Below are 20851 nucleotides of genomic sequence, written 5' to 3'. Positions count from 1 at the left end.
CAATGTACAGCACAGAGCATAGTAATGAGTGGTGTGGAATTTACAATGTACAGCAAATTGTCCATAATGGGTCCACTGCAGATATTAAATCTACATTTTATCTACAATTAAATCTACAGAGCAGAGTATTGAATTTAGCAGGTGTAGAAAACGAGCCAGTACAAAATAGGAAATGTACAGCATGGCATAAGGAATGAGGTGGTGAAGAGTAGGAAATCCAAAGATTGGCATACAGACTTAGGAGGTGTGGAATAGTGAACAAATGACATACAGAACACAACGATGTGGAATAGGGAATATATAGCATGTAATATGGAATATGACGATGTGGAATAAGGAATGTACAGACTGGTATGCAGAGCAAGGGGCAGTGTGGAATATAAAATGTATAACTAAGTGTACAGAATGGGTCAACATAAGATATAAAATCTAAAACACCGAGTTCAGAATTTGGCAGCTGAATAGAATGAGCCATTGCAAAATAGGAAATGTACAGCATGGCATAAGGAAAGAGGCATTGCAGGACAGTTATTGTATAGCAGAGTTAGACAGTGCAGAGTTAAGTACAAGCTATTGTAAGTACTGGCAGAGTTGTTTGATTACTGCTGCTCAGTGCCCTGCCCTGTCCACCTCTCCGATGCTGATGTATCTGATGCCAAATGAATGATTCAAACCCATTTCAGACCTCAGTCACCTCTGTATTACTGGATTCAAACATACCTAGCAAACTACATAGATTATACTTTTATGTTTGCTTATAGTTTTACTCACAGTCCAAAAATATATTAGTTGATTGGTTTCCCCCACATTGGCCCTAGGTTTTATGGAAACACTAGTGTGTGATCTCCGTTAAAGGACAGGAACGGATGTAAAATGGCTCTAAGTACTCTGTAAAGAGCTAAGTAATAGTTCAACACTACATCAATATGAGAAATAAATAAGTGCCATGTACTTTATCAGGTTAGGTAACACAAATTATGCTGGATTAGGACTTTATCAGATTACCCGAAGTTCTGAAGTATACTATACTGCCAAAAGTATTAGAACACCCCTCCAAATCACTGGATTCAGGTGTACCAATCACCTCCATGGCCACAGGTGTATAAAATCAAGCACCTAGACATGCAGACTGCTTCTACAAACATTTGTGAAAGAATGGGTCGCTCTCAGGCGCTCAGTGAATTCAGTGGTTCTGTGATAGGTTTCCACCTGTGCAATAAGTCCATCCATGAAATTTCCCTGCTACTAAATATTCCACGGTCAACTGTTAGTGGTATTATAACAAAGCAACTGGGAACAACAGCAACAACTGGTAGGCCACGTAAAATGACAGAGCGGGGTCAGCTTATGCTGAAGTGCACAGTTTACAGAAATTGCCAACTGTCTGCAGAGTAAATAGCTAAAGACATCCAAACTCCATGTGGCCTTCAGATTAGCACAACAGTGCGTAGAGAGCTTCATGGAATGGGTTCCCATGACCGAGTAGCTGCATTCAAGCCTTACATCACCAAGTGCAATGCAAAGTGTCAGATGCAGTGGTGTAAAGCAAGCCGCCACCGGACTGTAGAGCGGTGGAGACGTGTTCTCTGGAGTGACAAATCATGCTTCTCTGTCTGGCAATCTGATGGACGTGTCTGGGTTTGATGTTTGCCAGAAGAACGGTAGTTGCCTGACTGCATTGTGCCAAGTGTAAAGTTTGGTGGAGGGGGGATTATGGTGTGGGGTTGATTTTCAGGGGTTGGGCTTGGTCCCTTATTTCCAGTAAAGGGAACTCTTAAGGCATCAGCATACCAAGACATTTTGGACAATTTCTTGCTCCCAACTTTGTGGGAACAGTTTGGGGATGGCCCCTTCCTGTTCCAACATGACTGCGCACCAGTGCACAGCGCAAGGCCCATAAAGACATGAATGAGCGAGTTTGGGGTGGAGGAACTTGACTGGCCTGTGCACAGTCCTGACCTCAACCCAATAGAACACCTTTGGGATGAATTAGAGTGGAGACTGTGAGCCAGGCATTCTCATCCGACATCAGTGCCTGACCTCACAAATGCACTTCGGGAAGAATGGTCAAACATTCCCATAGACACACTCCTAAACCTTGTGGACAGCCTTCCCAGAAGAGTTGAAGCTGTTATAGCTGCAAAGGGTGGGCTAAATCAATATTGAACCCTATGGACTAAGACTGAGATGCCATTAAAGGTCATGTGTGTGCAAAGGCAGGTGTCCCAATACTTTTGGTAATATAGTATACATGATGGTTACCTGCAGCTAGGAAAACCTGGCCCACTGTTCCTATCTGCAAACATTGCACTGTGGCATCACTCAAGTGCAATTTGCTGAGCACAAAATACAAAATAGTTTCATTGTTTGCTTTTAATATTTTTTCAAGGTTACCAAGCAAATAGATATTAGTAATTGTCGAAATAATTGACACTAGACTAGATGTTTATTTCTCATTGAGCTATAGTAGCTTCCTGGAATTTTGTGTCTAGTCTTAGTTATTGGAGTCTTAATATATTATCTTGTAGTCTTAATATTAATACTTAATATCAACTTTATTTAGATAACACTATTTTCAAAGTATTACTACTTTTCTAAAATCTGTGCAGATTTACAAGGAGACTAGAAGACTACCAATAATGCTACAATATTTTGTTTAACTATGTTAACCAATTTTTTTAATATTTGGGTATGTGTCCTTCTGTGATTGCTTAAAACAGTACAATCTTGACTAGCTCATATGATGTACTAAGGATGATATGTTCTTTTGTTCTCTCACACTATGTACTTTAATACACTGTGGATAATGTTGTTCTAATTTCGTCCAAATATCCAGGTTTATCGAAGAGATCATTTGTAAACAGGCTTAATGTTATTTATTCTTGAAAAACAGTCACCAAGTTCATAAAAAGGTACAAACAGAAATTGGCAGACATAAAAAATGAAATAATTCTTTCAGCAAAGACATTCTATTTTCCTGTTGATCTGTAAAATCAACACTGAGGTATGCATTGAATAGGTCAGTCGCATACTGAGTCCTATAAATGTTTTGTTTTCCCAAGTGTTAAACAGTAAATGTGGCTTAGTATATTTACTGCCATTAAATGTATATATAAAGTATGATAATTAAATACATAAAGCATTGTTTATGATTGAGGATGTTAAATTAAGGACGCATTTTGGTTTTGACATTTTGGTGCAGACCTCTTGTAATTTTTGTGAAGGTGATTTCTTTATGTTTTAGTATAAAAGCCTAAGAATGTTTCCTATGTATTTTACATTGCACTGGTCCTGATGTTTACTTGCATGGGCTTTTCTACGTCCAATAATCCTATAACTTGTTGTAATAGTGCATGTTTGTAATTAACAAAAGTTTAAACTTTGTGTTGGTAATCTGAAAAAATACATTTTATAATGAGCAAGACAGGTATTCAAGATATCTGGTCATCTGTAGGCAGTTTGAGACTATTATTTACATCTTTAAGTGCATATTGAAATATTGAAATATTATTATTAATATTTATTAATATTATTATTAATATTAAGTTGAAATTTAGGCATGTTTCAGATCCTGAATTATTAATATAGGAAATGAGCTTCAAATACAGTGCAATAATCACAAAGTGCCCCCAGTGCCATCATTTTTCTTACCACTAAAAGTAACCATGGTGAGTGCCATATTCAGTAAAGCTATTGCAAAGTGCAATAGAGAAGTGCAGAGTGCAGCAACCCATACTAGCTAAACACATTTCAGTTTGCTGGAGTCAGATCTTTGAAGGAATTTTGAGAGGTCGCCATGGGTTACAGTGCTTTGCATCTTGTTGCACATTAAGTACATATGAGTGTCACAATGAATAATATTAGAGATATGTGATGCCTTTATATGAAGTTCTGACAGGCAGGATCATTATGTCAGTTTATAAAGACTTTCATATTAGCTATGTATCACTATTTTATTAAGTCACTTCAACACCACAACCTGTTATGATGAGCGTTTAAATGCTGGAGGAAAAAAGTAAGCTTTTGGGATTTTTTTATACTACATTATGCAGAATGCCTCACTTGACATGGCAATGGCTGTGGTGGGTTGGATGGCAGATTAGGAAGATGTCTTGATACTAAAAACCCTCTGGGAAACAATGAGAAACATTTGGTTTGACATTAAAGCAATTATAAAAGAAATGTAAAAAACAAATGTTATACTTACCTGCTCCAGCTCCCTCCTCACTGCCTGTGTGTGACTTGACAGTGTCTGAGCCAATGAGGAGGGAAACAGCCAAGACAGCCTTTACTCTCATGCACATCGCTGGATTGAGATCAGACTCATTTAAGTATAAGGGGGGGGGGGCTGAGGAGGATGCTGTTTGCAGAAGGTTTTTTTTACCTTAATGTAGAGAATGCAATAAAGGTACAAAGTAAAAAAAAACCTTCTGCCTTTAGAACCACTTTAAAACATACACAACTATGTGAAACAATGGGATAGAGAACACTGCCAAACAACAATATTGTAATCCAAACAGGGGTGGACTGACCATTTGGAAACTTGGGAACTGCCCGAGGGCCCGGAGTCAGTAGGGGGCCCCATGAGATGCCCTTGGTACCTTTTTCATAGGCTTTTTTGATTTTTTGGTCAAGGACACAGGGGCCCATGATCCCCTATTGCCCGGGGGCCCCATGAGTTGTCAGTCCGCCCCTGAATCCAAAAGACGAAAGGGTAGATACAGTATAATTGGTAAGGGAGACTATTCAGCTATTCCTTTGACTGAAAATCTGGGGGCAAGTTGTTCTCTCTGTCATGTCGATGCCTGCTGGTTATAGGTGATTCAAGAGGGGTGGCCTTAAAAACTAGGCTGCAGTGCAGTATTGATGAATACTAAGCTTTGCCGTCACAGCAACAGGGACATTCGTTTCAAAAGAGATTTTAGAGAAGAAAGATTGGTTTCAATATAATTTCATGTTAATAAAATTGGAATTCAAGGGAAACATTAAGCTTACTAGCACTATGGAGTTGATTTACTAAAGGAATAAGGAATGATTGCTTAGTAAATAAAGTGAGGCTGTATTCATTTCAATAGTCCAATTGGCAAAGGTAGCATGCTGTAAAACTCCCTTCCACAGGATTGGTCAACAATTATTTTCAGAGACAGAGTGTATATCAACCACATCGAAGGTTGCAGACAGATTTAGTAGTATTTTTACAGAGTGGTGACCTTTAAATATAGAGGTGAGTAAGTCATTACATACATTAGTCAGGGCTGTTTTTGAGAAAAACTGAGAGCAGAAGCCAGCTTGGACAGGATCCACAAGCAAGTTTGAAGGAAGAGAGCTTGACATTTCCATATGTTTGTGTTTTTTAAAGGAGTTTAGAGGAGGGGAGAAGAAAGACCAGGTGATGACAGGAGAGACATAAGGGGTTCAGAGCAGGTTTTTTTTAACCATTATTTACCGGTAAATAAAACATGCTTGAAAGAAAATGGGCAGGAGACAGTGTGCAAAAAAGGCTAAAGAGAGATATAAATGTAGTGATAAGGAGAGGTGAGATAAGGTGAACTGCAATGAGATCAAGATAGTTGGTGGGATTCTGATTCTGATTTGTTAGTGGAACACGTAAAAGAGCTAATAAAATGACAACAGGGTTATATTATATGTAAAAATTATTTACTTATTTTCCTGTTTTATCATCTTTTTGATTCATTCTAATGGCAAAATATTTACAGTGGTACTGAAGAATCATGCAAGAAGATAAAGTGTAGGGAGAAATTTGAGTTTGAAAAGGATTGTTTTGCAGGTAACATTTGTCACAAAAATCAGGGTTATACCTACTTCAGTGTTAATCAGTAGTTGAGAACTCCTGATCAATTGTGTAAGTAGCTTGTCAGGAATGCCATACTGTATGGAATTTTTTATTTCCTCTAAAAGATGCTATATCATCTAGTTCTGCATAATCATGTGTAAACAGTCATTGTATCAGATAATATAACATTCTGTAACATTTAGCAGCTGCCAAATAAATGGGAGAGACTGATAAACGGTGCTCTTTTATAACCTATGAGTCACTGTACTTTATGTTTCATGGATTTTGTTTTAACTTATTAAACCATATTTTAGTAGTTCATTTAAGGTACCTAATTACAAACAGAAATGTCAGCCTGTACTGTATATGCTATGAGGCAACAGCTTTCAAACCAGCTAGATAGAGGAGGTTTAAGGTTGACAAATGTTAACATTTTTATTGTAGTGGATTACAAAAAGTATAAAACAGAAGTGCAAATATACTTACCTTGAGAACATACTACTCCAGTTTCCTTTCATGGAAAAGCCTACGCATTTGGCTGTCACTTCTGCTGAAAGGGAGGATTAACCAAGTCAAATGCAGATCCTTCTTTCAGCAGAAGATTTGGTGGTAAGATCTCAATCTGTAGAAAGCATATTGCCAAAGGTCTACAGCTTTGGTCATGAGACTAACTATAGAGGCAATTTGGAGCTTCTATCCTTCCAAGAAAGATTCATATTTCAATATTTTTTTACTATTCTTTAACACATCCCAACAAAACTTTTACATTTAGATACAGGTGCATATTAACTGAATGATATCTTTTTAAAGCTTATGTAAAGGCAAGACATTTTATTTTAGGTTTGATCACAGTGGGAAAAAGTTGGACTATGAAGCTGAAAGTGAGAATGATGAGAATTTTAAATCAGGAAAAGACTTCAATCCAGTCATATGCAGATGAAATAAATTAACAGGAATTTGCCTTCCACGTGATTGGATAACTGAATCTTCTCTCTTATTTTGAGAGAACATTCTCTACTCCTTTAGTAAGTCAGCCTCACACTGTAATTTTTTTTTATTGCTACCTACAATATGTCTCTGCTGCTGTTCTTCCCTCTATTTGTCCTGTCAGTCACTGTCCCTGAGAGACAAATTGAGAGAAATCCAAAATTGTAATGTTATCACTGAATTATTTTAATTGTTTACACATTTAAAAACTAAGAATCTTCTTTTGTACAAAAACATTATTTTACGTGTGAGATAACTGATGCTCAGGACTCTTTCCCTCACTCCCTCTTGCTGTAAGAGCCTGCTGCTGGGTGGCAAGGCTGAGCACTGAAAGAACACTAAAAAAGGTACAAAAGCTGCCTGCTTATTTTGGGAAACATGTTAAGGGTCAGCATGTTAGTCAGGAACTAACTTGAATGTAATTAGAGGCTCTGAAAAGCAGATGTTTTGTAGCTGTTTTTGGCTGCAGATGACTTGCCCAACTACCTCTGCTTTATCAGGTGCAGCATCTCTGAGCTGCTGAGGGAGGGAAGCAGAGAAATGTATTTTGCCTGGACATGTCCAGGACACCAGGGAGTTGTAGCAAAAGGATTTAAAAATGAAAATAATTAGTAAGTAGGCACTCCACTACATGATTTGTTCCACCCTACAAATATTTGGTTGCAACTGGAAGTGCTCAACCCTGTTCAGATTGTGGGGCAAGTTGTCTGCAATTGTTACATCAGAGCCTTGTCTTTTACCATAAAGTTGTGCATTATGTATAAAGACCTCAAGAGTGTGGATGAGCTTGTGTCCCTTGTGGAGATGGACCAAGGACCATCTCCGCAATCTGCCCTCCAAGCTGGTAACCCCTGGAAACATCAACCTTAGGAAAGGCAGTTCCTTATTATCCAAGGGGTAAATAGCCTCATAAGGAGAGAGGGAGTGTGGATAAACAGAGTCCCTCCAAATACCTTGTTATCCTAAGAAAACCCTGGGAAGATCAAGGATTGGAGTAGCCAAAATCAATCCTAAAATATCAGTAGCAAAAGTAATATCCAAGGTTAGAATATCAGAGGCCCTGTCTCCTTATCAGATTCAGAAGGTTAGAAAGTTCTTGCAGAAAAATTGCAAGATGTTTTTAGAATTCTCTAGCCAAACAAAGTAATTTACCATGACATTGTAAATTTAAAACACAATGACTTCAAGAAATTAGATGAAATATATAAATTTGATGCTCATCCCATGCCCTGGGTGGATGAGTTGACAGAAAGGTAGGGTCCCCCCAGGTATGTTATCACTCTCTATCATACTAAAGGGTATTGGCAGGTTTCATTAACAAAGAGTGAAAAGGACAAAAATAACCAAACTAGTACAAATATTTGCAGGATTCTCCATGATACCTATCAGGGGTTATTGATTATTACTTACTTACTAAAATATATAAAGGTGGGGTCCTAAGAATTTAATCCTGACCTCTAGCAAAAAATTATATGGTCATCCCAAAGAGGGTTAACCATTTGAAAGAAGTTCTATACTAGGACCACAGTGGAATTTATCCAAAAAACATGTATTTATTAACTTTTTATTTATTTCAAGTACTTATATAGCGCTGTCAATTTACACAGCACTTTACATACATATATTGTACATTCACCTCGGTCCCTAACTTACATTCATACATACATATACTAGGGCCAGTTTAGACAAAAGCCGATTAAACTAGCCATAGTAAATCTTATTTACCCTAATGGTTATTAATTAAATTAATTGGCAATATGTTTCATTAGGCGGGGAAGTGCGAGTGTTGTGGTGTGATTAGTGGAAGTATCTTTGTTATTTATACTTTATTTAATTGTGATGTTTGTTACCCTCTTTGGGATCTCCATATCTTATATCTTACAGCCTGTCTTATCATATTTTATGACACCAGACAGGCTGTAAAAGTACATAATCCTCACCTTTATCTTATGTGGGGTCCTTGCCTCCTTCCAAAGAATGATGGATAGCAGTCTAAAGCCCCACAAAGCATAAGCATTGGAATATGTAGATGATGTCACCATTTTCAGTTGTGACTGGGATTCCCACCTACAGAGGTTCCAGGCAGTTTTAGATTCTTTGCTACTATACCAGCTCCATTTAGAGCAAACCGACCATGGTGGTAATGGAATGAGGAGGCTGATAGAGCTTTTCAAGAGCTGAAAGAAGGGACCAGTGTTAGCCACTCCCAACATCAGTCAAGAATTTTTTCGTACAAACAGATGCCTCTGATGTCAACCTGCTCATGGCTGATGTGACCTGCTAGTGTGTATGTGGTATTGTATGTTATGACAACCTTGTCATTCTTTTACATTCTGGAAGGTGGAGGATATATATTTTTCTAGTGTTTAATTTATTTGCTCAAACTTTCAATAAACTGGTCATTTTAAATACACTGCGTGGTTCTCGTTAACTCCTGTGGGGGAAAGGACGTCTATGCCCTACCTTCCAAATTTGGTGTTGTTTCATAGTTTAGTGTTAGAGGACCACACCCGGTTATTTATTTAAGGGTGAGTCAGAGACCAAGTGACCAGAATACTATTTGGATATAGCTGAATTGGGTGTTTTTTTAGGGGCAATATTCTGACTCCATCTCATGAGTAGCACAAAGTTCACAATTTTTACCAGTTGCTTGGTCGACCTGAGAGTAGCCTGTTAAATGAATGAGGAAGACCATAAAGTAATATATCTCAGTCTTTTACTAACCCCTGTAGAGAGGAGCTATTCAATACTGTAAAGGGAGTGTCTGACCATAAATTGGGCACTAAAATAACTGAGGTGTTACCTTTTGGGCAGACAGCACCAACTGGTTACAGACTACTCTCTACTATACCAGATGGCACAGAACAAAGGGAACAATCCAAGGGTCACAATATGGATTCTGACTCTGCAAGATTTAAAATTTTATGCAGAACACAGGCCAAGGACCCAGCATGGGAATATTAAACAAATGTGCTCCTTCCCACATGTTTGAACAAAGGGAGGGTATGTCAGGCACTGACTGTGAATGGTGTATATGTGTCACTTAGGTTTCTTACCTACACCTATAGCTAAGCAAATAGCCAAAAAGAGAGAGCTAATAGTTGCAAATCCACTTTACTGAAGGTAATTACATATGATGTAGGATCCTAAACCTATTTATGTGTTGCTTGTTTATTGCCTTATGTATAGTGTTATAAAAAAAAAGCATTGGTATTTTCTGGGCATGACATTCAAATGTTATTACTAGGATAAACCTCATCCATTAATCAGTGAAACAGTAAAACATTTTATACTTCTTTTCTAAAATAAATAATACACACTCTTAAACACTTATTTTACATATGGTTGTTAATGGAAAGACTAGAAAAAATACCTTTTATTTCAGTAAATATGTGAATGCACAGGTCCTGTCATTTGTTACTGAACTAAATGTGCATAATTGCTGAATCTTTTCAGGCTGGCTAAGCAAAAAGTATATCTGAATATTTAACATTGCACAACAGATATGCTATAAATTAAAGTTTCAAGACATCACCTTGCACCTTATTCAATGGTGAAGATCCTTTCACAGCACAACATTAATTCCACTACATACACAGTATAACAATTAGTGTGGTCTGTTAAGTGTTTGGAATTCTATGGCTGTTTTGCCATTTGCTGCCTCTGCATACAAAAGGACTTCACTACTCATTCATATATTAAAAAAAATAGTCTTTAGGGCCTATTAAGGGTGGGATAATAGGATAATATTTACAAATATAATCCTTTAAAAATTCTTGCAATTATTGTTATAGTAGCTTCTGATCACTTATAAAGTGATAATGATCAAATTTGCAGTCAAATGCACTGGTTATAACATATAGAAATAGGGCCTTACATTTTTCTTTTCTATAAAATAAAGGAAAGCTAGAAGGAAAGGATTAAAATACAGCATATGCACTTCTGTAACCAAGGAATTTATTAAAATACAGACAGATATATCCTCATGTTTTACTTTGTATATGAGTATGAGTACTTTGTAATGCTGTTTTTTTTGGGGGGGGCATTATTTTATACTATGTCACTGAATGTAAAATCCAAGGATAGGTCTGCTGAAGGAGGAATAGCACTAACACTGGTCAAAAAAACATGGTCTGTGCACCGAAGGCCAATGTAAAAATAATCTAACAGTGCTCGTTTTATCACCTATTTTTGTGGATTCATCTTCTATACACCTGTGCCCCAACCTTACAATTAAAGAATATACTATTTGTTGGCCTTGAAGACCAATTTTAAGCATCTTACTCAAAAGGGTAAATGAATCCAAGCTGGTAATGCCTTGGAAGATGTTGCTGTGTAGGACATGTCAGCAGTACACAAGAGTTTACAGTAAGATCCAGGCAGACAGAGTTAAAGTATGTTAAAGCAAAATGGCTTCTTAGTGCACATAGAATCTGATCAGCCAACCACCATAAATAGATTATAAATATACATGTACATTTAGTAGGAGCTAGAACATCTGATCAAATATGTTTTTTTGTATATTCTTACTTAGTTGCTTAGGAAAGTCTATTAGGTATATGCACAAAACATGTCATTTGATGATGTCCAAACTTTTGCGTATAGCTTGTACTAATACAAAGTTTGCCAGTAAACCCTTGTTATGTAGGAATAAGTTTATTCCCTGGAATGAAATGAGCATGGTTCTCAATCAAAAATTTGTTGGAAATAATTTGGTCTGCCCAGATACTGTTGAAGTACTGTCAGAACCGTCTATCCCTTGCATAAACTTGTATTATTGATCAGAACAAAGTTTACAATATTTGTTTTTCAGTCCAGTTATAAACAGATCATTGGAGGGTAGCAGACTGTTGTAGAACACAGACACCCAATAGCTGCAGCCATCCTCACCTCCCTAAAGCTGTACTAGTGACTACATTCTATAATGAATAATCCCCATTTCCTGCCCTCCTGATTTCAATGCTGCTAGTTGCCTTTCTCCTATTAATATAGAAACAATGACATATTGTACTATAAATGGATGAAAATATAATTCTGGAAATAAACCAGCAAATATTCAGACAAAAATAAAATGCTACTATGTGACCATCAGTCAGAGAAATAAAAAAAAAACAACAAAGTTCCAATCACAGCAAAGTACAGTATGTTGCTCTGTTTCCAAACCAGGACAGTTGACAATTATGCTACAACTAGGTAAAAAAAACACATTACTACAACCTGTAAACCAATCCACATAGTAATAAAACAGTGTCTCTATATTCATTGGCAGTACAAATTAAATACCTACTGAAATGCAAGCAGTTTATGTGCATTATAGTTGTTGAAACAACATAACTTAAAGTAAAACCATAGGCAATTTTTTTTTATTTTGGGTAGAGCTTTCAATGATAATGGTAAACAATACATTTGTTCTATTTAGAAAGGGCGAATTTCCTTAATGAGGGCACAGACAGCAGTAAAAATTGACAAGCTTTCTAATCCCTCTCTACTCTATCCAAAACTTAAAAAAAAAAGTTTTGCCTTTAGTTATACTTTAAATGTGCATGTTGAAAATATTTTTTTTATAATGACAGTAATTTCCCTTTTCTTGTGATTCCTCGTGTCATTGTATTATGGCTGGTTCCATCTCCTGGAACCCTCAGGACGACCCTTTTATTAGCTATAAAAGTTCCAACTAACCTCTAAGCCATGCTCTTGCTACAAAGTTAAAAGAAAACAGATGCATATTAGAAAGAACGATGTTGGGATGACCTGAAATCAATTGAAGAGGCCACCACATCCTTTCTTTAGAGCCAGAAGAAAGTGTTTTGATACCAGATAGCTTCTTTGTTTCTGCTGAAACTCCTGCAAAGGATGGAAGAAGGCAAGCTGCTAGTAAGACAGCCTTAATATATTTGGGATTGCAGAGCCTCGAATTTAGATTTCTATTGCTTTGGTGATCATGGAAGCTCTTATCTTTTGGTCATATTGGTAGCACAAAGTTGACTGTCACAACTTAAGTTCTCTTCTGTATGCTGTAGAGCACAGTGTAAAAGCTGTATTTTTTATTTCAGCGGCTGCCGGGCAATTACATTTGGAGGTTTTTTTTTCAAAAACTGGAGTATGGGTTTAAGGGCTGCAACCAGGGGCGGACTGAAAACTCATGGGACCCCCGGGTAATAGGGGATCATGGGGCCCCTGTGTCCTTGCCCAAACTCAAAAAAGCCTATGAAAAAGGTACCAGGGGCATCTCATGGGGCCCCCTACTGACCCCGGGCCCTCGGGCAGTGCCCGAATTTCCAAATGGTCAGTCTGCCCCTGGCTGCAACTTCTCTGCTTAGCGTTAAAGCCACCACATTAGGTTTCAGCACTTCCCGAAGCAGGTTTCCCTGAAACAAATGATCAAGTAAATGATGACTTCAGGTTAAGAAGGGAAAGCAGAATGATCATTATCACCTTACATTTGCACCTCAAACCATTCTCAAAGGTCCAGAGCATCACTGGGAAAGGTAAAAACACAAACAATAGAGGGAACATCAAGATAGCATTGAAAAGCTATTTGTCCTGCTTTTTCAAGTTTGAGGAAGATGAGCATGGTCTACAATTGCAGAATCTACAGATTTAGGGACCACCCACTGTGATCTATTTTTTCCTGGGTGTACAACAACAAATAAACCCTCCGTCAGAAGAACAGATACTGAAACTACCTAATTTCATTTAGTGTGAGCATGAGGTGATAAAAGCTACCAAAATGCACAGAGAAAAGGATTTAAGCATACAGATCATCTAAAAACAAATACATCACTAGAAGAGGTAATAATTACTCATCAGAGACATCATATGCAGTAATCTTAGTAAAACAGGAGCACACAGAAATAGACAGTCAACTTCATACATAGATCCTTGGAACAACCAGACGGAGCAACACACTTGAAAAATAAAATAGCATGCATTGGCAACCAGAGCCAGAATTAACACAATTTCATACTCTAAAAGAAGAACTGGATGGACTTTTGTCTTTTTTTAGCCAGACTAACTATGTAACTATGTAACGTTCCTTGCACATAAGTAGCAACTTCACTCCTTTAACAGCAGTCAGTTGTGCTTCTGTCCACATAGGAAGAGGCTTCAAAAAAGGCGAAGGCATTGAGAGTGCCAGAAACCAGATATGACATCAGAGACTGTATACATACATATATATATATATATATATATATATATATATATATATATATATATAGAATCTCACAGAAGTGAATACAACCCTCACATTTATGTAAATATTTTATTATATCTTTTCGTGTGACAACACTGAAGAAATGACACTTTGCTACAATGTAAAGTGATGAGTGTACAGCTTGTATAACAGTGTAAATTTGCTGTCCCCTCAAAATAACTCAACACAAAGCCATTAATGTCTACATTGCTGGCAACAAAAGTGAGTACACCCCTAAGTGAAAATGTCCAAATTGGGCCCAATTAGCCATTTTCCCTCGATCGGTGTCATGTGACTCATTAATGTTACAAGGTCTCAGGTGTGACTAGGGAGCAGGTGTGTTAAATTTGGTGTTATCACTCTCACTCTTTCATACTGATCACTGTAAGTTCAACATGGCTCCTCATGGCAAAGAACTCTCTGAGGATCTGAAAAAAAGAATTGTTTCTCTACATAAAGATGGCCTAGGCTATAAGAAGATTGCCAAGACCCCGAAACTGAGCTGCAGCACGGTGGCAAAGACTATCCAGCGATTTAACAGGACAGGTTCCACTCAGAACAGGACTCATCATGGTCGACCAAAGAGTTTGAGTGCATGTGCTTTGCATCATATCCAGAGGTTGTCTTTGGGAAATAGACATATGAGTGCTGCCAGCATTGCTGCAGAGGTAGAAGGGGTGTTGCAGAGGTAGAAGGGGTAGGGGTTCAGCCTGTCAGTGCTCAGACCATACACCGCATCAAATTGGTCTTCAGGGCTGTCATCCCAGAAGGAAGCCTCTTCTAAAGACAATGCACAAGAAAGCCTGCAAAAAGTTTGCTGAAGACAAGCAGACTAAGGACATGGATTACTGTAACCATGCCCTGTGGTCTGATGAGACCAAGATAAACTTATTTGGTTCAGATGCTGTCAAGCTTGTGTGGTGGCAACCAGGTGAGGCATGCAAAGACAAGTGTGTCTTGCCTACAGTCAAGCATGGTGGTGGGAGTGTCAGGGTCTGGGGCTGCATGAGTACTGCCAGCACTGGGGAGCTACAGTTCATCGAGGGAACCATGAATGCCAACAGGTACTGTGACATACTGAAGAAGAGCATGATCCCCTCCCTCCGGAGACTGGGCCACAGGGCAGTATTCCAACATGATATTGACCCCACACACACCTCCAAGACGACCACTGCATTGCTAAAGAAGCTGAGGGTAAATGGGATGGACTGGCCAAGCATGTCTCCAGACCTAAATCCTATTGAGCATCTGTGGGGCATTATCATCGGAACGTGGAGGAGCACAAGGTCTCTAACATCCACCAGCTCCGTGATGTCATCATGAAGGAGTGGAAGAGGACTCCAGTAGCAACCTGTGAAGCTCTGGTGAACTCCATGCCCAAGAGAGTTAAGGCAGCGCTGGAAAATAATGGTGGTCACACAAAATATTGACACTTTGGGCCCAATTTGGACATTTTCACTTAGGGGTGTACTCACTTTTGTTGCCAGCGGTTTAGACATTAATGGCTGTGTGTTGAGTTATTTTGAAGGGACAGCAAATTTACACTGTTATACAAGCTGTACACTCACTACTTTACATTGTAGCAAAGTGTCATTTCTTCAGTGTTGTCACATGAAAAGATAAAATAAAATATTGCCAAAAATGTGAGGGGTGTACCCACTTCTGTGAGATACTATATATATATATATATACATATATATAGCAGTAATATGGGTGGAGTGCACAACCATGATCAATCACAGTGCATAGCAATCAGGCCCTCCCACAGGCCATATATATAAAAAAGAAAGTTGGATTCCTGCACATAAAAACATTTATTGTTGAAAAATCACCATACAAAAGGGTGATCCAAAAAAGTGGACAAAGTCATACATCATAGTGTTCAACTGTTGAACACTATGATGGATGGCTTTGTCCATTTTTTTGGATCACCCTTTTGTATGGTGATTTTTCAACAATAAATATATGCAGCAATCCAACTTTCTTTTATATACATATATATATATATATATATATATATATATATATATATATATACACACACATATATGTATATGTATAGTATAGACACACACACACACACACACTGAAGTACCAGTCTCTGATGTCATATCCTGTGTATGGCACTCCCAATGCCTTCACCCTCTTTACAACTACAGCAGCTTCCTACGTGCTCAAATATACAACAATAGTATCTACTGCCCCATTATATTAGAGTACAGAAGAACTAGAAACACTAATTTCCATTAGAATGGTGTTTGCGCAAAACTAGTTCTTCTGTACTCTAATACAGTGGGGAAATAGATACCGTTGTGGTATATTTGGGCAATGTAAACTATTGGCACTATTGGCCAGGTAATATACACATTTTTAGCTGTTCCCATTTTTTGGGTGAGTTCTTGTCAAACACTGGATCCAAGCGATGTCAATACGAATTAACCATAGCTTGACCTTTTGACATATTTGACGCATGGAGTGCATCATACTACAGTGCCATCTACAGTTTGGAGAAAGCAATGCTTCTCTCATGGAAAGTTATGTAGGTAGAAAGTAGAAAAGGGCTATGCTCAGGTGGAAATGGTTCACAAACTTTCTAAAAAGAGGCTAGCAGCACAAATTGAAAGTAAAAGAATATGACAAACAGCAATTTCATTATTTTCCAAATTAATACAATTGGGGTCTCTCATCCAAGATTTGAACCAAAACTATTGGGGCTCTCCTCGGAGATTTGAACCACAACACAAAACAGAGGCTAGGGACTACAGCAAAAGAGAAACCATAAGGACAATAATTAAAAGTCTGAATGTAAAAGTTAAAAATATGGACAAGTATAGGTAAGGGGGGAGGGAGAAAACAAGGACATCATGGATAATACATCAAGGATCACCATTTTACCATATAGACTCACTGAGCTGTGGACAATTCTTTTTACAGGCTTTCGCAGAAGTTATGCCCTTTGCCCCCTCAGTAAAGTGGAATTGAAGTCTCACTGTTAACACCTGCAAGCATGCAGGCTTTTACTGCAGAAGAGACATGCACTGTCTCTTCTGCAATAAAACACCCCTACCTGCCACTTTGCTGTCTCCTCCAGTACTGTAAACTGAGCGGTGCATGCACAGTCTCCAAGTGCTGGGATGTCAGCCTACTGCACATGCACAGTAGTGATTTCACCCCCCACCAGTCAATGAAGACCGACACTTAGAAGAAGATAATAGCACACGGCCATTGGACAGACAAGTATGGAGTCTTTAGTTCTGCTTTAAAACAAAAAAAGCTAACAATTTCCACCAGCTCAGTCAAACACAGTGCAGTATTTTTCTTGTTTGGAGAGATATATGAAACATTCAGTTTAAAAATGTTCTATCTGAAATACAGACTGCAAAGAACTGCAGAGTCAAAATTACATGTAAAGAATAAAAGAGGAGTATATCAATTTTTCAATAGCAGCTTTGACAAATAAGAGCTGCACCAGATTTTGCACTCTCCAGTTTTAGTAAATCAGCCACATTTTGTATAGTCGTTATCACTTACTAATTTTAATGGTATAATCATATATTTAAAGTATTTTAATATTTACCCACTGAAAAATGGGTATTTTTCTGAAGCAAAAATGAATAATTTGAAATGTTAGCAGTGGTGCCAATTATTTCAGCAGCATTGAGACCACTTACATCATTTTAGTCTAAACCAGGCTTAGCTGTAGACATAACCACCCTCCCCCCATTCCTAATTCAGTTCCTTCTTAAGTTGTAATGAAACCAAATATGCTAGTGCCTCAGCAACTATGCTAATCATTTTGGCTTATGACTACACTGTTGGAATAGGGCATCTAACCAGTTTGTCTGAAAATCAGACATACATCCAACATAAAGACATGATCCTGCAAGGATTCTCCCATCTTTGCTGTGGCACACCAGGTTGTCTCCCGATTGCTGCTTTGATCCATTCAGATTATTCAAGGCCACATTCAAGGTTGTGCCATTCAGTATCTTATACAAATCTGTGGAAAGCCTTCTCCCATTTAGGGTCCAGAACAGGTCCTCTGCTTTCAGGTTTAAGTCAGAGTCCACTAAGCAAGCTGCAGTTAGTGATGATCCTATCATTAAGGTAGGGTCCTGTGGGGATATAACAGCGGGATCTGTAAAAAAAATGGAATTAAAAATTTATTATGAAACAGGGTTAGAAATACATGTTAAGGAATGTGAGGAGGATTTGGGAAAAAGCATGCACAGGTTTATCAGTTTAAGAAGAACACGGATCTGTCAGCATGCACATTACCTAAATGTTTATCTTACAAGTACAAGAATTCCATACTAAACAATTATACTAAAGCAAGATAACAACTGAATTTGCAGGATAAACATATATTTGCCCTTAAGCTGGGTATACACTAGTAGAATTGTGTTCAACATTTTTAGTTGTAAGAATGTTCATTTTTCTAAACATTAGTGGGGTCCATTAAAAAATAATATATAAAGTCCATTTATGTCAAAATTGAATGTCAAAAGCAAGCACAATCTTGAGATACTTTCAAATGACATTCCAACGTTCTGAGAATTTCCATACAAATTTTAAATTGAAATTCTACAAGTGTATACTCAGCTTAAACCTCATGTCTATATTATGTTGTGGTATTCAAGTCTTTGTGATTTTTTTTTGTCCTTGTGGTTGTGTAGAGCCATTTTTGTTAAGTTATTAGGTAGTCTGTATGCATCTTGTGGGATCTTAGTACAGTTAGAAAACACTGTTTACAGTGTTCAACAGTTAGCTTATTAGATAATGCTATAGTTAGCAAACATTCTTAAGATAATGTCAACAACACTTCATCTACTGTACTTCAATACACACTTTCAGGGTGTTAGGATAATATCACTTGAACATTTTTGACTCAAAGATTCAAAAACATGAAAGCTGGGAGGGTTGATAGTCTGTTCATTTTGCAAGGGAGGTTGTACGTTGGAAAGGAATAAGCCCCAGAGTTAAGTATATGTGGTAAAGAATATCCAATGACTAGCAAGGGAAATATATATATATATATATATATATATATATATATATACAGTTGCAAGAAAAAGTATGTGAACCCCTTGGGATTATGTGGAGTTTTGCATGAATTGGGCATAAAATGTGCTCTGAACGTCATCTAAGTCACAACAATAAAAGAACACAGTCTGCTGAACATAATACTATACAAACATTAGATGTTGCCATGGTTTAATTGCACATAACATGTAAACATTCGCAGTGCAGGGAGGAAAAAGTATGTGAGGCCCTATCTTAATGACTTCTCCCAGAGCTAATTGGAGCCAGGAGTGAGCCAACCTTGACTCCAATTAGTGTGATGATATTGGATGTGTTGCTGACAGCTGTCTTGCCCTTAAAAAACACACACCTGTTTTGGGTTTACTGGTTTCAAGAAGCACTGTCTGATGTGAACCATGCCTCGCAGAAAAGAGCTCTCAGAAGACCTACGATCAAGATTGTTGACTTGCATGAAGCTGGAAAGGGTTACAAAAATATCTCCAAAAGCCTTGATGTTCATGTGTCCACGGTAAGACAGACTGTCTACAAATGGAGAAAGTTTAGCACTGTTGCTACTCTCCCTAGGCGGGGTCGTCCTGTAAAAATGACTGCAAAAGCACAGCGCAGAATGCTATGAGGTAAAGAAGAATCCCAGAGTGTCAGCTAAAGACCTACAGAAATCTCTGGCACATGCTAACATTTTTGTTGACACATCTACAATAAGGAAAACATTAAACAAGAATGGAGTACGTGGGAGGACACCACGGAGGAAGCCATTGCTGTCCAAAAAGAATATTGCAGCACGTTTGAAGTTTGCAAAAGAGCACCTGGATGTTCCACAGCACTACTGGCAAAATATACTGTGGACAGATGAAACCAAGATTGAGTTGTTTGGGAAGAACACACAACACTATGTGTGGAGAAAAAAAGGCACAGCACACCAACATCAAAACCTCATCCCCACTGTAAAACATGGCGGAGGGAGCATCATGGTTTGGGGCTGCTTTGCTGCCTCAGGGCCTGGACGGATTGTTGTCATTGATGAGAAAATGAATTCCAGAGTTTATCAAGACATTTTGCAAGAAAACATACGACCATCTGTCCGCCAACTGAAGCTCCACAGAGGATGGGTGATGCAACAGGACAATGACCCAAAGCATACAAGTAATTCAACAAAACAATGGCTGCAACAGCACAGAATACGCCTTCTGGAGTGGCCCAGTCAGAGTCCTGACCTCAACCCCATTGAAATGCTGTGGCATGACCTTAAGAGAGCGATTCACACCAGACATCCCAAGAATATTGCTACACTGAAACAGTTTTGTGAAGAGGAGTGGTCCAAAATGACTCCAGATCATTGTGCAGGTCTGATCTGCAACTACAGGAAACGTTTGGTTGAGGTTTAGCTGCCAAAGGAGGGTCAACCAGTTATTAAGTCCAAAGGTTCACATACTTTTTCCTCCCTGCACTGTGAATGTTTACATGTTATGTGCAATTAAACCATGGCAACATCTAATGTTTGTGTAGTATTATGTTCAGCAGACTATGTTCTTCTATTGTTGTGACTTATATGACGTTCAGAGCACATTTTATGCCCAATTCATGCAAAACTCCACGTAATCCCAAGGGGTTCACATACTTTTTCTTGCAACTGTATATATATAACAATGGGGCATGATGCCAAACATACTGAAAAATAGATTCCCTACACTTTTATTGCTTTTGCTCTTTACGTATATATTTAATATATATATATATTTTTTTTATTTAAACATGTTCTCTCACTTCTAAGACATACTGTATTTTTCTGAGCTGAGCATTACAAAATGTAATTGCTTGCTTCTGTACTTACA

General features: G+C 38.0%; 1 protein-coding gene across 3 annotated transcripts in view; it reads right to left on the bottom strand.

The window, feature by feature from the left end:
* CRLF1 (cytokine receptor like factor 1) overlaps positions 1-20851 on the bottom strand; it is a 171336-nt gene that overhangs the window by 72717 nt on the left and 77768 nt on the right. For all 3 annotated transcript variants that reach the window (XM_089687846.1, XM_089687848.1, XM_089687847.1), the window contains exon 2: positions 17836-18114. In XM_089687846.1, the coding sequence (XP_089543972.1) occupies positions 17836-18114 (279 nt within the window). The remainder of the gene's footprint in view (positions 1-17835; positions 18115-20851) is intronic.

This window comes from Staurois parvus, unplaced genomic scaffold, assembly GCF_062004578.1.
Source record: "Staurois parvus isolate SC_StPar_1 unplaced genomic scaffold, SC_StPar_1.0 ptg000439l, whole genome shotgun sequence".
Classification (NCBI taxonomy): Eukaryota; Metazoa; Chordata; class Amphibia; order Anura; family Ranidae; genus Staurois; species Staurois parvus.
Note: the sequence above shows the minus strand (reverse complement) of the source record. Positions and strands in the feature narration are given on the sequence as shown.